The sequence below is a fragment of the Hibiscus syriacus genome, unplaced genomic scaffold, assembly GCF_006381635.1.
Source record: "Hibiscus syriacus cultivar Baekdansim isolate YM2019G1 unplaced genomic scaffold, ASM638163v2 tig00111427_pilon, whole genome shotgun sequence".
Classification (NCBI taxonomy): domain Eukaryota; kingdom Viridiplantae; phylum Streptophyta; class Magnoliopsida; order Malvales; family Malvaceae; genus Hibiscus; species Hibiscus syriacus.
Genome location: NW_024063088.1, coordinates 5,668,343 through 5,680,984, shown reverse-complemented (window position 1 = coordinate 5,680,984; position 12,642 = coordinate 5,668,343). Strand labels below are relative to the sequence as shown.

General features: G+C 37.0%; 1 protein-coding gene and 1 non-coding gene across 2 annotated transcripts; one reads left to right on the top strand and one right to left on the bottom strand.

Moving 5' to 3' along the window:
• Window positions 1-404: 404 nt before the first annotated feature.
• LOC120163015 (ubiquinone biosynthesis protein COQ4 homolog, mitochondrial-like) lies at window positions 405-2,437 on the bottom strand. The gene is made up of 2 exons (XM_039173051.1): window positions 2,181-2,437; window positions 405-1,055 (listed from the first exon to the last, which is right to left on the bottom strand). Exons 1-2 carry the CDS (start codon window positions 2,361-2,363, stop codon window positions 561-563), a joined length of 678 nt encoding a protein of 225 aa, XP_039028982.1. The 5' UTR covers window positions 2,364-2,437; the 3' UTR covers window positions 405-560.
• Window positions 2,438-3,620: 1,183 nt separating this feature from the next.
• Window positions 3,621-3,694, top strand: TRNAT-CGU. Its single transcript has one exon. It is a non-coding gene; the product is annotated as a tRNA-Thr (tRNA).
• The last annotated feature ends 8,948 nt before the right edge of the window (window positions 3,695-12,642 follow it).

Genomic DNA, 12,642 nt, shown 5'->3' with positions numbered 1-12,642 from the left:
AGTGTGTTACTTTGAGAAATATTAGTCAATCGGTGTTGGATAAGAAATATTATAGTCAAAGGTGTCAGTTATGTCAAATCGTCGATCTAAAGGACCAGCAAGCAAAATAGTGTAGGCTAGGTTTGCAGTCAGCCGTGCATCGCCCAGTGTCGTAGCAAAAACTTGCCTGATATAAGACGCGAGTGCTGTGGAATGTTGTTTCTAAACAAATACTTTTAACTTCCAAAACGCTCTCCAATTCAAAAGCAGAGCACTGCATCCCAAAAAAGAATAATTTTGCAGTTGGAAGCAAAAAAATTAATGTTTTACATGAGAATTTTTTATAGCCACGAAATCTATCATCTGCTTTCAAAAATAGAAGCAGCAACATATTTTCATGACAAATACCGATGGAAAATTGTACATGGTGAAGTTTTTTTATTCTGATACCATTAAGTGCTTAGATAGTCCAGAAAATTGCAGTTAGTGGATATATTCAGGAAAGAAAACTTGGGGGTGGAGGGAAAAGTGCTGCTAGGATATCAAACCTGCTACTACGCGAGTGGTTCTTGCCTAATACATTATTTAGGGGCAGTAGGAGCTGGAATTATCCCCCATTTCCTTCGAACATCCTCCAAATCTTCATGAAAGTGCTGCTCGTAATATACGCACATGAGATCGGTACACTGAAAACCAGCCTTGACAGCCCATGGGAAATAATGCTGGAAGAACAATGTTCTTTGTTTCTGGTTAAACCTTGATGTCCCCCCCACAACTGAAAGAAAGCACATTGGGAGATGCATTTGCTCAAACTCGATAACCTTCAATGCAGATTCGCCAATCAAGTTGGTAGGAAGGCCGAAAAGGGTATGCCAGAAGTCATGCACCTCGCGAGCCCGCATAGCCACGTATGCAAGTTCATCTGTGTCCATGAACCGCACTGGTGGCCTGTCATCGGGCGAAAAATTCCTGGATCCCATGAACCTTGCATATGCAGCACCAAAAGTGCTATCCGGTAGGTCCCATGCATGACCTACATTTGCAGATATAACACGTGGCCGTTCAAGGAGCACTGCCTGTTACATAAACTCGGTGGGTGAAAGCTACAAGATGTCATTCATGCCAGCTTAAATATGAGTCGAACATGGACAGAACAATGTGGATGAGGATGACCAATAAAAACAATGCGCTTGAACCATCAAGCAGCTTACTGACCAGAAAAGAATGCAATGGATTAATATCACAAGTAAACTCCGAATTCCCTAAAATGAAATCAGAAGCTTAAGTTTTATCAAAAAAAAAAAAAAAAACGGAAGCTAAAGCTCTGAATTTCCAAATTGGACATGGAATTTGCATATGGGGCAAAACACAGCAATATACCACAAGACATTAACGAAAGGCTCTATTATATAAATTAACAATTAGGAAAAGAATAGGTAAAAGGAACAAATATACCATGTACATAAAAAGAAAGGAATTGCAGTCCTTAGAAATGATGTCAACATAAGGATACTACTAACTTCACTAAGCCAGTAAATTTGACTGTATGCAGTCTTTATTCCCGTTTTTTTGTTTAGTTCTGAGAGTCATTACTCAAAAACCAAAAAAGAAAGAGAGTATCTATGCACAGGGATGGACCGAGGGGGAAGTAGGAGGCAGTAACCCCTTAAAAATTTCAAATTATCATATACTTTAGATATTTTATTTGTATTTTCTATTAATAGTATGTTTTCATCATAACCCTCCTAAAATTTTATAAGTTCGCCCATAGCATAAATCCTAAGCTGTGACTATGAATCTAGAATTTCTCACTAAATTCCAAGGATAATTAAGCAAAATATATCACATTGATCACATCCATGGATTAGCTTTTAATCTGAAACACTGATTAAAATTACCATTTTCCATGACCAGATTCCAAGGCTATTATGATTATCTCTTTAAATCATATATCTCAAAGCATAGCTTTGCAAGTCCAATGCCTAAAACATAAAGATTCTGCATTGAAGGCATCTTAAACAATTCCTACAATCCATAATTTTTTTTTCTAATTCAACATTATGAATTCTCAAACAAAATCCATCACAATGCAAAATTGATCAAGTATATATATGGAGTCATAAAATCGGCTATTTCAAATGATTTCATATCGTGAAATTTAAGGCGTAAATGCATAGGATACGAGTAATAGAGAGACTAACTCTGCCTTCGGGGCTTCTTTTCATTCTTGCTAGAACCTTTTCAAAAGCAGGCTTTCCAGTTGTTTCCCCTAGAGCAGCTATTAAAACTGCCCTCCGTGGATCGAGTAACGCACCCATCGCCGAACCTACCGCAACCGCCGCCTGCTGCCATGGTCTCAGCTTAATTAAAGCACTTCCCGTCATTCCTAATTATTAAAACGTAAGCGAAAAAGAACTTTTAATCAAAGAAATAAAATGGGATCGAACAGAGAAAAGGGGCGTTATGATTGCCGCCGGCGGTGGAGGTCAGGTTATTCTATTTTCATATTAAAATTGACCAACTTTCTAATCATGGGCCAAATGACGACAGTGGACATGCAAAGCCCATCTATTATTATGATTTATGCTAATATATTATAAAAGCCCTTAAGCTATCACACTTTGTTTAAATAAGTTCTTATATTTTATTTACAGTTATATAACCTCTATTCTATGAATTGCTCATTAAAGTCATCTATTTTTATATTTATTTTACCATGTCATATTTTTATTGGTTATGAATATTTTACGGGTAATAAACCTTGGTGGTCCCTTATACTTTTGGCTTGTTTGATTTTTGCCACCAGTTTTGCAAATTTTGGTTTTGGTCATTTTTGTTTTTGATCCGTCTTATTTTGATTAATGGGCTGTGAACTTCAGCTTTTTTGCTGACATGTCACGTTAGTAAAAGTAATTAAATTTTAACTTGATTCATAAATTTTAGACATAATGCTAATTTGAACTTAAAATTTATATAAAATACTAATTTAATACATAAAGTTTATATAAAATATCGATTTGGCCCTTGAATCAAGTTAAAGTTCACATCGTTGGATGCCACTCATCATCGTCTCTGGTCACCTTCAATTTCCATCACAATCACCGTAGACTGTCACCGTCGATGATTGTTGGACCCAAAATTTTAAATTCATTCATTTTTTACCTCCAAATGTGAAATCCAATATTCCTCTCACCAAAAAAAAATTAATATAAAAAATGATTTTTTTGTAACCATGTTAACTTTAACTTTTTTTATATATAATATAATAATGATTTTCATGATAATTGAATTTTGTAATAGATGTTTGTGCATGTAATCTAGAAAATTATTTGATTGAGTAAACCAAACAATATATACAATATTACACCCAATGAGAAGGTAAGTTTTCACTTTCATTGCATATGTTATAAGATGGAAAAACAACATTCAAAATCCATGGCCTCCCTAAGAATCAATAAATAAAATATTTTTATTATTTAGATATACCGAGACATACCATCTCTAAGGTCCCCAGCATTAATAGTTTTTAATTTTTTTTTTTGAATTGATTAATAGTTTGAAATTTGAATGAAGGAAATAAGATTTGCTTTGTTATCAGTTCTTTATTTTTTTTCAAAAAATTTATTTTGAGGAAATTTAACGCTTGCCTGTAGCATAGTGGTAGTGCGTTTGCTTCGTAAGCGAGAGGTCGCGAGTTCGATCCTCGCCGGGGGCTTGTTTTCAATGCAGAAATATAAACACTACATGTTTGTTTGTCGCCAACATATTTTGGAGTCAAATAAATCCAATGGTAAAACAAATATTGGGCCAATAAAACCCAATCATAATGATTTATTTTGGAGTCAAATAAATCCATCCCTCTTTTTAGTAGTATGCTTTTTTGTATTGATTATTTAATAATAAAAATATCAGATGAATATGAAAGAAACAAATATCAAAATACATTTTGGTGCTAATAATTTGTCTTCTTGATTAAAGCATGTATTTATGAATACATAGAAAATAGTAAATTTCATAATGAAGAATGAGTAATATATAAATAAATGTTATAACTCTCCTGATTTTCTATCAAGCTGTTCATCTCTTTTTCTTTTGTCTTTATTGATCGACAATGGCATCAATTTTAGTGTTAGTTTTTGATCGTCGGTATTTTATTGTCATTTTATTTTCTTATATTATATCTTTATTTTCTTTCGTTTTTTAGTTTCAATAAGTCTGCCTGTATGACACATTTTCTTCTGTCTTTTTACACGTTTTTCGACCGTTTGGTTGTTGTTTTCACTTATACTTTTCTAAGGGTTGATTCAACATCGTAACGACCGATCAAGATGATGCTTATCTTTTATATTGTTGATATTCTCTACTTTGGACCCTCGGATTTGATTTGGATACCCGTTATGCGTTCGTCGATACCTTTTCACGTCGCTTGAGTCTGATTTGTGGTTTTTTGGCGGTCTTTTAATATGTTGATCCCCTTTTTTGATTGGTTTGTTGATGCGATCAGATCTTGTAACATCCTCCATGCCGGGTTAGTGATTAATTTGCAAAGTTTCAACATTTGGTGATTAAAGTAGAACAATTATATAGTTTAAAAATAAAGGTTGGTAAATATGAGATTAAGGTGAGGACCAAATGGTCATTTGCAAGGGGAATTTTTAATTAAATAAAATGCTATGGGGTATATGAGAACACGTGTATTCCAGAACCTCCCATTTCTTCTCCCTTCTTCCTCATTTTCTTCTCTTCTTTCTCTCAACGTTGGGCTTGCATTTAAGGTAAGAATCTGAACTTGATAGTTTCTTTGATGTTTTATGATTGGAAATGAAAGCTTGGATGTTATATAAACTAAAGGAAAGCTTATATGACATTAAAACAACAAGATTAGGGTTTTAGAGATAGATTTGGAAAATGAGTTTATAGATGAGATTTTGATATGGATGAGGTTTTGATGTTTGAATCAGAATTTTGACTTGTCAATAAGTTAATTAAGAAGTATGAGGGGTTAGAATTCAAATTAGAACATATTGGAATTTGAGTTGGATTCTTAAATGCTACATAGAGAATTAGATTTCTAAGTTTTAGAGGTATTTAATGGATAATAATTAGTTTAAGTAAGTGTATGAGAGCTAAGAGTAGTAAAGGGATTGAAATATGTATGTTTGAGTTGAAATTAGATGATTTTCGGGCTAAAAATAGGATTTCTGGGTTAGGGGAATCGGTACCCATTCAAGGGGAACCGATACCCCTTCAACGAATATGATTTCCAGAATGCTAGAGGGGAATCGGTACCCCCAGGGGGGGAACCGATACCCCTCATCGTATATGAATTCCAGATTGCTTAAGGGGAATCGATACCCCAGGGGGGGGAACCGATTCCCCCATGAGAAAAAGAAGAAGAAAGAAAAGAAAGCAAGACTAAGCTATTAATTCTTTTAATTAGTAAGCTATTAAAGCTTAAATTTCAAGACACAGACGTCTGATGATCATCTTAAAAAAATTATGTTTATGTAGATACCGAGCCTACTCGAGTTCGGGAACAATCTACAAGTAGGATCGATCGAGGAAAAGGCAAAGAAGTATAGGTGAGTGCATATGCATAGCATGAATACAGTAGTATATTCAGTTCTAGACTTGTGATAAGTCTAGATTCCATATTTTGACACATGATTACATTCCATATTATGATACATGACATGAATTTGTATTAAATGTATTACATGACATGAATTCATCTTATATGTATTACATGACATGAATATGCAGAAAAGTTCTATGCACTATGTGATAAAAGTATGTAAATGATATGCCTATGTGTTAAAGGTATGGAAATACTATGTCTACGCGATATGAACTACGGGAAATGTATAAGCCCATGTTATGTAGATGAGAACTATAGGTATAGTTGGCATGCCAAGGGTAGAGGGTATACTCGGTTCTTTAGGACATATGTATATCCTTTGGAACCTGTGTGAAGTCTTGAAAGACACATACTTGATCCATAGTATATGTATATGATTCTTAAAGGATTCTACGTGGTCCTTATGGACAAAATTCTACGGGCACTTCGGTGCAATTCTACGGGCACTTCGGTGCAATTCTACGGGCACTTCGGTGCATTTATACGAGCTGTGGTGACAGCATAGTGCACAACCTCACATTACTCAAATACCTTAGGTTCTCAATATGCTATCATGGGCCAATAAACTTATTAATACTGAATAATGAATGTTACAGTCATACGCTTACAGGTATGGATATTGTTAAAGTATACTACATTGATTAGTTACATGTTTGCATCTCATCTCATATGATCCTGACATATTCATTACAATACATTGCCTTATTATTGTTGCCTCACTAAGTCGATGACTTAGCGTGTGAGTGTTTCACACGTAGGATCCGAGGAAAATAGAAGAGACAGGTGAAGCAGCTTGACAGTATTACTCCTGCAACCATCAGATCAGAAGCAACTTATCAGTAGGTTATTTTGTTATGTAAATAGCAGTTGGCATGTAATTAAAGAGTTAAGTTGTGTATGCTCTGAATATTTTTGTAAACTTATATTACAGTATGTATATTATTGTATTTTCTTAATACAAGTCCCAATATTTTACTATTATTTATTAAGAGTGTGTTTTAAAGTCAATGTAGTATCTCTGACTCATATCCGGGTCGGGTATGAGTTGGGGGTGTTACATTTAATGGTATCAGAGCTATGGTTTAGCCGATTCTAGGCATAAACCAGAGTCTATGGAGTCTTTAAATGGAATACATGCCAACAAATGGTGATAACTTCTGATCTGGTATAGTATGAGTATGCTGTTTTGCTAATAGAACAATGTGTATATTCTTATTAGATGTCCGGACATAATAGCTCCCGAAGTGAAGCGGAAGAAGATAGACATGCTGAAAGCAGTAATTCACCTGCCCTGGCCAGGCAAGGTGAAGAACAGGCATCTCAAGGAGTGCCTGTGCAAGATCAAGATACGTTCTTCAGAACGTTAGACGCTATTCTGACGCGTCTTCAACCTCCTGCTCCACTAACTCCACGAATTAATGTAGCAAAAGAATTGAGAAGTTTAGGAGCTCCCGAGTTTAAGGGAGAAGCTGATGAAGGTCCGGTGTCAGCGGATCTTTGGTTGAATGATTTGAAAATCATGTTAGATGGTCTCCACTGTTCCGAAGTGGAGAAATTAGATGGAGCTGTGTCTTTACTAAGGGGTCAGGCGAGGATATGGTGGACGAATGTCACCATGAGGATGTCAACCGACCAGTTGACTTGGTCTTTGTTTTAGAAGAATTTAAAAGCAAGTACATTGGGGATCAGTTTATCCGCCAAATGAAGCAGGAATTTATGAGTTTGAAGCAGATGAGCCGCTCTGTGTATGAGTACGAATGTGAGTTTAATAAGTGAGCAGGTTTGCAGCCGAGCTTGTGCCTACTGAGAAAGATGCTTGCGAATGGTTCGTGGAGGGCTTGCGCCCTAGGCTTAAGGAAATGTTGATAGTATTAAACTTGTCCTCGTTCCAGGAGGTGATCAATCGTGCAAAAGCTCTTGAAAGGGCTCAGAATGAAAGATTTGGGGACTCAAGGGTTCAGACATCAAAAAGGACGACTACTTATTCTGGTTCAACACCAACAAAAAGGGGAAGAGACTCGGGATTTCGATCACAAATTAGATCAGAATCAGTTGCATCGTCTGCTAGGGGAGCAAGTCAGGCAAGACCTAGACAGACGCAGTCAGTAGAATCTGGTGCTGGGAGATCTACTCCGGGTCAAAGGAAACATTGTGAGCACTGCGGGAAAAATCATTATGGGGAGTGTCGTATGGCAGCTGGGACTTGTTTTCGATGCGGGGATGCTGGACATTTTGTCCGGGACTGTCCCTTGATGGTTGGGGAGCCGGCACCATCTGGAAGAGCTGGTTCTTTTTCACAAAGAGGCCGAGGAAGAGGCAGAGGAAGGAACCCGTCTGAATTCTCTGCTCAACCTGAAGTTCGATCCACTGCTCGAGTATACAACCTAAAGACAAGTGAAGACCGTGATGACCCTGATATTATAGCAGGTACTTTTCAGTTGTATGATAAATTGGTATTGGTACTGATTGATCCGGGTTCTAATTATTCTTATATTACAAGTAAGTTAGTAAAGGAGTTGGGGATTCCCTTAGAAGCTACGAGTAATGAGAATATAGTAACAACTCCGTTAGGCCAGAGTGCCGGGTGAATAAAGTTTGTAAGGGGTGTCCCATAAAGATTCAGGGAATTGAATTCCCTGCTAATCTGATGGAATTACCCTTTGACGAGTTTGAAGTGATTCTGGGAATGGATTGGTTGTTTCGGTATTATGGAGATGTTAGTTGCAGATTGAAAAAGGTAACTCTGAAAAGTCCAGACGGAATAGAGATAAGTGTGAACAGTGAAAAGTTTAATCCGTTAGCAAATGTAATATCAATGATGTCTGCCAAGAAATTATTGCTACAAGGATGTCAGGGTTTTCTGGCAAATGTGATTGATTCAAGAGCTCAAGAGAAAAAGTTAGAGGAAATTCCAATAGTTCGAGAGTTCCCTGATGTTTTTCCTGCTGAATTGCCAGGATTACCTCCGGATAGAGAGGTAGAATTCCAAATAGAAATAATGCCGGGAACAGCTCCGATTGCAATGGCACCTTATCGAATGGCTCCGAAAGAATTGCAAGAGTTAAAGCATCAATTACAAGAATTGCTAGAGAAGGGATTTATCCAACCAAGTGTATCGCCTTGGGGAGCTCCGGTGTTATTTGTTAAAAAGAAGGATGGATCAATGCGTCTTTGCATTGACTATCGACAGCTCAATAAGGTGACCATCAAGAACAAGTATCCCCTTCCGCGCATTGATGATTTGTTTGATCAACTAAAAGGAGCTTCGGTATTTTCGAAGATCGATCTACGTTCGGGTATCATCAATTGAAGATCCAGGAGAAAGATACTCCGAAGACAGCTTTCAGAACGAGATATGGTCATTATGAATTCATAGTAATGCCATTCGGAGTAACGAATGCACCTGCTGCTTTCATGGATCTTATGAACAGGATTTTTCAGCCCTACTTGGACCAGTTTGTTGTTGTCTTTATTGATGACATACTGGTGTACTCGAAATCCCATGAAGAGCATAGCACACATCTGAGGATCGTCTTGCAAATTTTAAAAGATAAAAAGTTGTATGCCAAATTGTCCAAATGTGAGTTCTGGTTAAGGGAAGTAATTTCCTGGGGCATGTGATCTCGGCAGTTGGGATTAGAGTAGACCCTCAGAAAGTTAAAGCTATAATGGATTGGGAAGTTCCTAAGAATGTGTCTGAAGTTCGGAGTTTTCTGGGACTTGCCGGTTACTATCGAAGATTCGTTAAGAATTTTTCGATGATTGTGCTGCCTCTAACAAAGCTAATGAGAAAGAACGTACCATTTGTTTGGACTTCCGAATGTCAAGAAAGTTTCGAAGCTTTAAAGAGAATTCTGACGGAAACTCCGATATTGGTTCAACCGGAATCTGGCAAGAATTTTGTAGTATACAGTGACGCATCCCATAACGGGTTGGGGTGTGTACTATGCAAGAAGGAAAAGTGGTAGCGTACGCATCGAGACAGTTGAAAACACATGAAAGGAATTACCCCACACATGATTTAGAAATGGCTGCGGTAGTATTCGCTCTCAGGATTTGGCGTCATTATCTTTATGGGGAACGTTGTTACTTATATACGGATCATAAGAGTCTGAAGTACCTGATGACTCAAAAAGAATTGAATTGAGGCACCGTAGATGGGTAGAGTTCTTAAAGGACTACGATGTGATAATTGACTATCATCCCGGAAAGGCTAATGTGGTCGCAGATGCTCTGAGTAGAAAGACGTTTGCAGCTTTACGAGCTATGGATGCAAGATTATCTTTAACGGGAGACGGTGGTCTTTGTGCAGAATTAACCCTTAAACAGCATGGTTGGAACGAATAGGAGAATTGCAAGGTAAAGATGAAATGTGTTTGAAAAGAATTGAGCAAGTAAAGAATCAAGAGATTAAAGACTTTGAGATTAAGTCAGATGGAAATATATATTGTAAAGGAAGAATTGTAATACCTGACAATGAAGACTTGAAGAAAGAAATATTAACAGAGGCTCATTGCAGTCCGTTAACGATGCACCCGGGTGGAACCAAGATGTATATGGATTTGAAGGATCGATTTTGGTGGTCAGGGATGAAGCGAAACATCACAGAATTTGTGTCTAAATGTTTGATATGTCAACAAGTCAAAGCCGAACATCAAGTTCCATCAGGATTATTGCAACCGCTTTTAATTCCTCAATGGAAGTGGGAAAATGTTACGATGGATTTTGTTTCGGGGTTACCCTTGACTCCGAACAAAAGAGAATCAATCTGGTAATTGTTGATCGATTAACTAAGTCAGCGCATTTCCTCCCTGTTAGAACGGATTTCTCTATGGAAAAGTATGCAGAGCTGTATATTAGAGAAGTTATTAGATTGCATGGAGTACCTGTTTCCATAGTCTCTGATCGGGACCCTCGATTCACTTCTAGATTCTGGAAATCTTGCATGGAGCGTTGGGGATCGTTAAAACTTTAGTACGGCTTTTCATCCTCAGACTGATGGGCAATCAGAGAGAACTATTCAGATATTGGAAGACATGTGAGAGCGTGCGTAATGGAATTTAAAGGATCATGGGAAAAGTATTTACCGCTGGCAGAGTTCGCTTACAACAATAGTTATCATTCGAGTATCAAGATGGCTCCCTATGAAGCATTATATGGAAGAAAATGTCGTACTCCATTAAATTGGTATGAACTCAAAGACCGAAGTGTTCTTGGTCCGGATTTAATTCAAGATGTAGAACAGAAAGTTCGAGAAATTCAGCATAACCTCAAAGTGGCCTCTGATCGGCAAAAGTCCTATTCTGATCTTAAAAGGAAAGAATTGAATTTCAAGTTGGAGATAAGGTGTTTTTAAAAGTGTCTCCATGGAAGAAGGTGTTGAGATTTGGTCGGAAAGGAAAATTGAGTCCTCGGTTTATGGACCATATGAGATTGTAAAGAGAGTAGGACCTGTAGCATATCAGCTAGTTTTACCCCCTGAGATGGAAAGATACATGATGTTTTTCACGTTTCAATGCTTCGAAGATATAGATCTGACCCTTCTCATATCGTGACGCCAGAAGAGATTGAGGTTCGTCCTGACTTGACTTATGAGGAAGAACCGATTCAAATTTTAGCCCATGAAGTTAAGCATTGAGGAACAAGACCATTCCTTTGGTCAAAGTGTTGTGGAGGAATCACAGAGTAGAAGAAGCAACGTGGGAGCGTGAAGAGGATATGCGACATCAATACCCTCATTTGTTCGTGCAATGAAAATTCGAGGACGAATTTTCTTAAGGGGGAGAGATTTGTAACATCCTCCATGCCGGGTTAGTGATTAATTTGCAAAGTTTCAACATTTGGTGATTAAAGTAGAACAATTATATAGTTTAAAAATAAAGGTTGGTAAATATGAGATTAAGGTGAGGACCAAATGGTCATTTGCAAGGGGAATTTTAATTAAATAAAATGCTATGGGGTATATGAGAACACGTGTATTCCAGAACCTCCCATTTCTTCTCCCTTCTTCCTCATTTTCTTCTCTTCTTTCTCTCAACGTTGGGCTTGCATTTAAGGTAAGAATATGAACTTGATAGTTTTCTTTGATGTTTTATGATTGGAAATGAAAGCTTGGATGTTATATAAACTAAAGGAAAGCTTATATGACATTAAAACAACAAGATTAGGGTTTTAGAGATAGATTTGGAAAATGAGTTTATAGATGAGATTTTGATATGGATGAGGTTTTGATGTTTGAATCAGAATTTTGACTTGTCAATAAGTTAATTAAGAAGTATGAGGGGTTAGAATTCAAATTAGAACATATTGGAATTTGAGTTGGATTCTTAAATGCTACATAGAGAATTAGATTTCTAAGTTTTAGAGGTATTTAATGGATAATAATTAGTTTAAGTAAGTGTATGAGAGCTAAGAGTAGTAAAGGGATTGAAATATGTATGTTTGAGTTGAAATTAGATGATTTTCGGGCTAAAAATAGGATTTCTGGGTTAGGGGAATCGGTACCATTCAAGGGGAACCGATACCCTTCAACGAATATGATTTCCAGAATGCTAGAGGGGAATCGGTACCCCCAGGGGGGGAACCGATACCCCTCATCGTATATGAATTCCAGATTGCTTAAGGGAATCGATACCCCAGGGGGGGAACCGATTCCCCCATGAGAAAAAGAAGAAGAAGAAAAGAAAGCAAGACTAAGCTATTAATTCTTTTAATTAGTAAGCTATTAAAGCTTAATTTCAAGACACAGACGTCTGATGATCATCTTAAAAAAATTATGTTATGTAGATACCGAGCCTACTCGAGTTCGGGAACAATCTACAAGTAGGATCGATCGAGGAAAAGGCAAAGAAGTATAGGTGAGTGCATATGCATAGCATGAATACAATAGTATATTCAGTTCTAGACTTGTGATAAGTCTAGATTCCATATTTGACACATGATTACATTCCTATTATGATACATGACATGAATTTGTATTAAATGTATTACATGACATGAATTCATCTTATATGTATTACATGACA

What these genes read in the sequence shown, in the direction of transcription:
- LOC120163015 (XM_039173051.1), bottom strand. Translation starts at nt 2,363, where the DNA reads ATGACGGGAAGTGCTTTAATTAAGCTGAGACCATGGCAGCAGGCGGCG. An exon ending in AAAGAAGCCCCGAAGGCAGA is followed by an intron (nt 1,056 to 2,180) that starts GTTAGTCTCTCT and finishes TTTATGTAACAG; the next exon opens with GCAGTGCTCCTTGAACGGCC.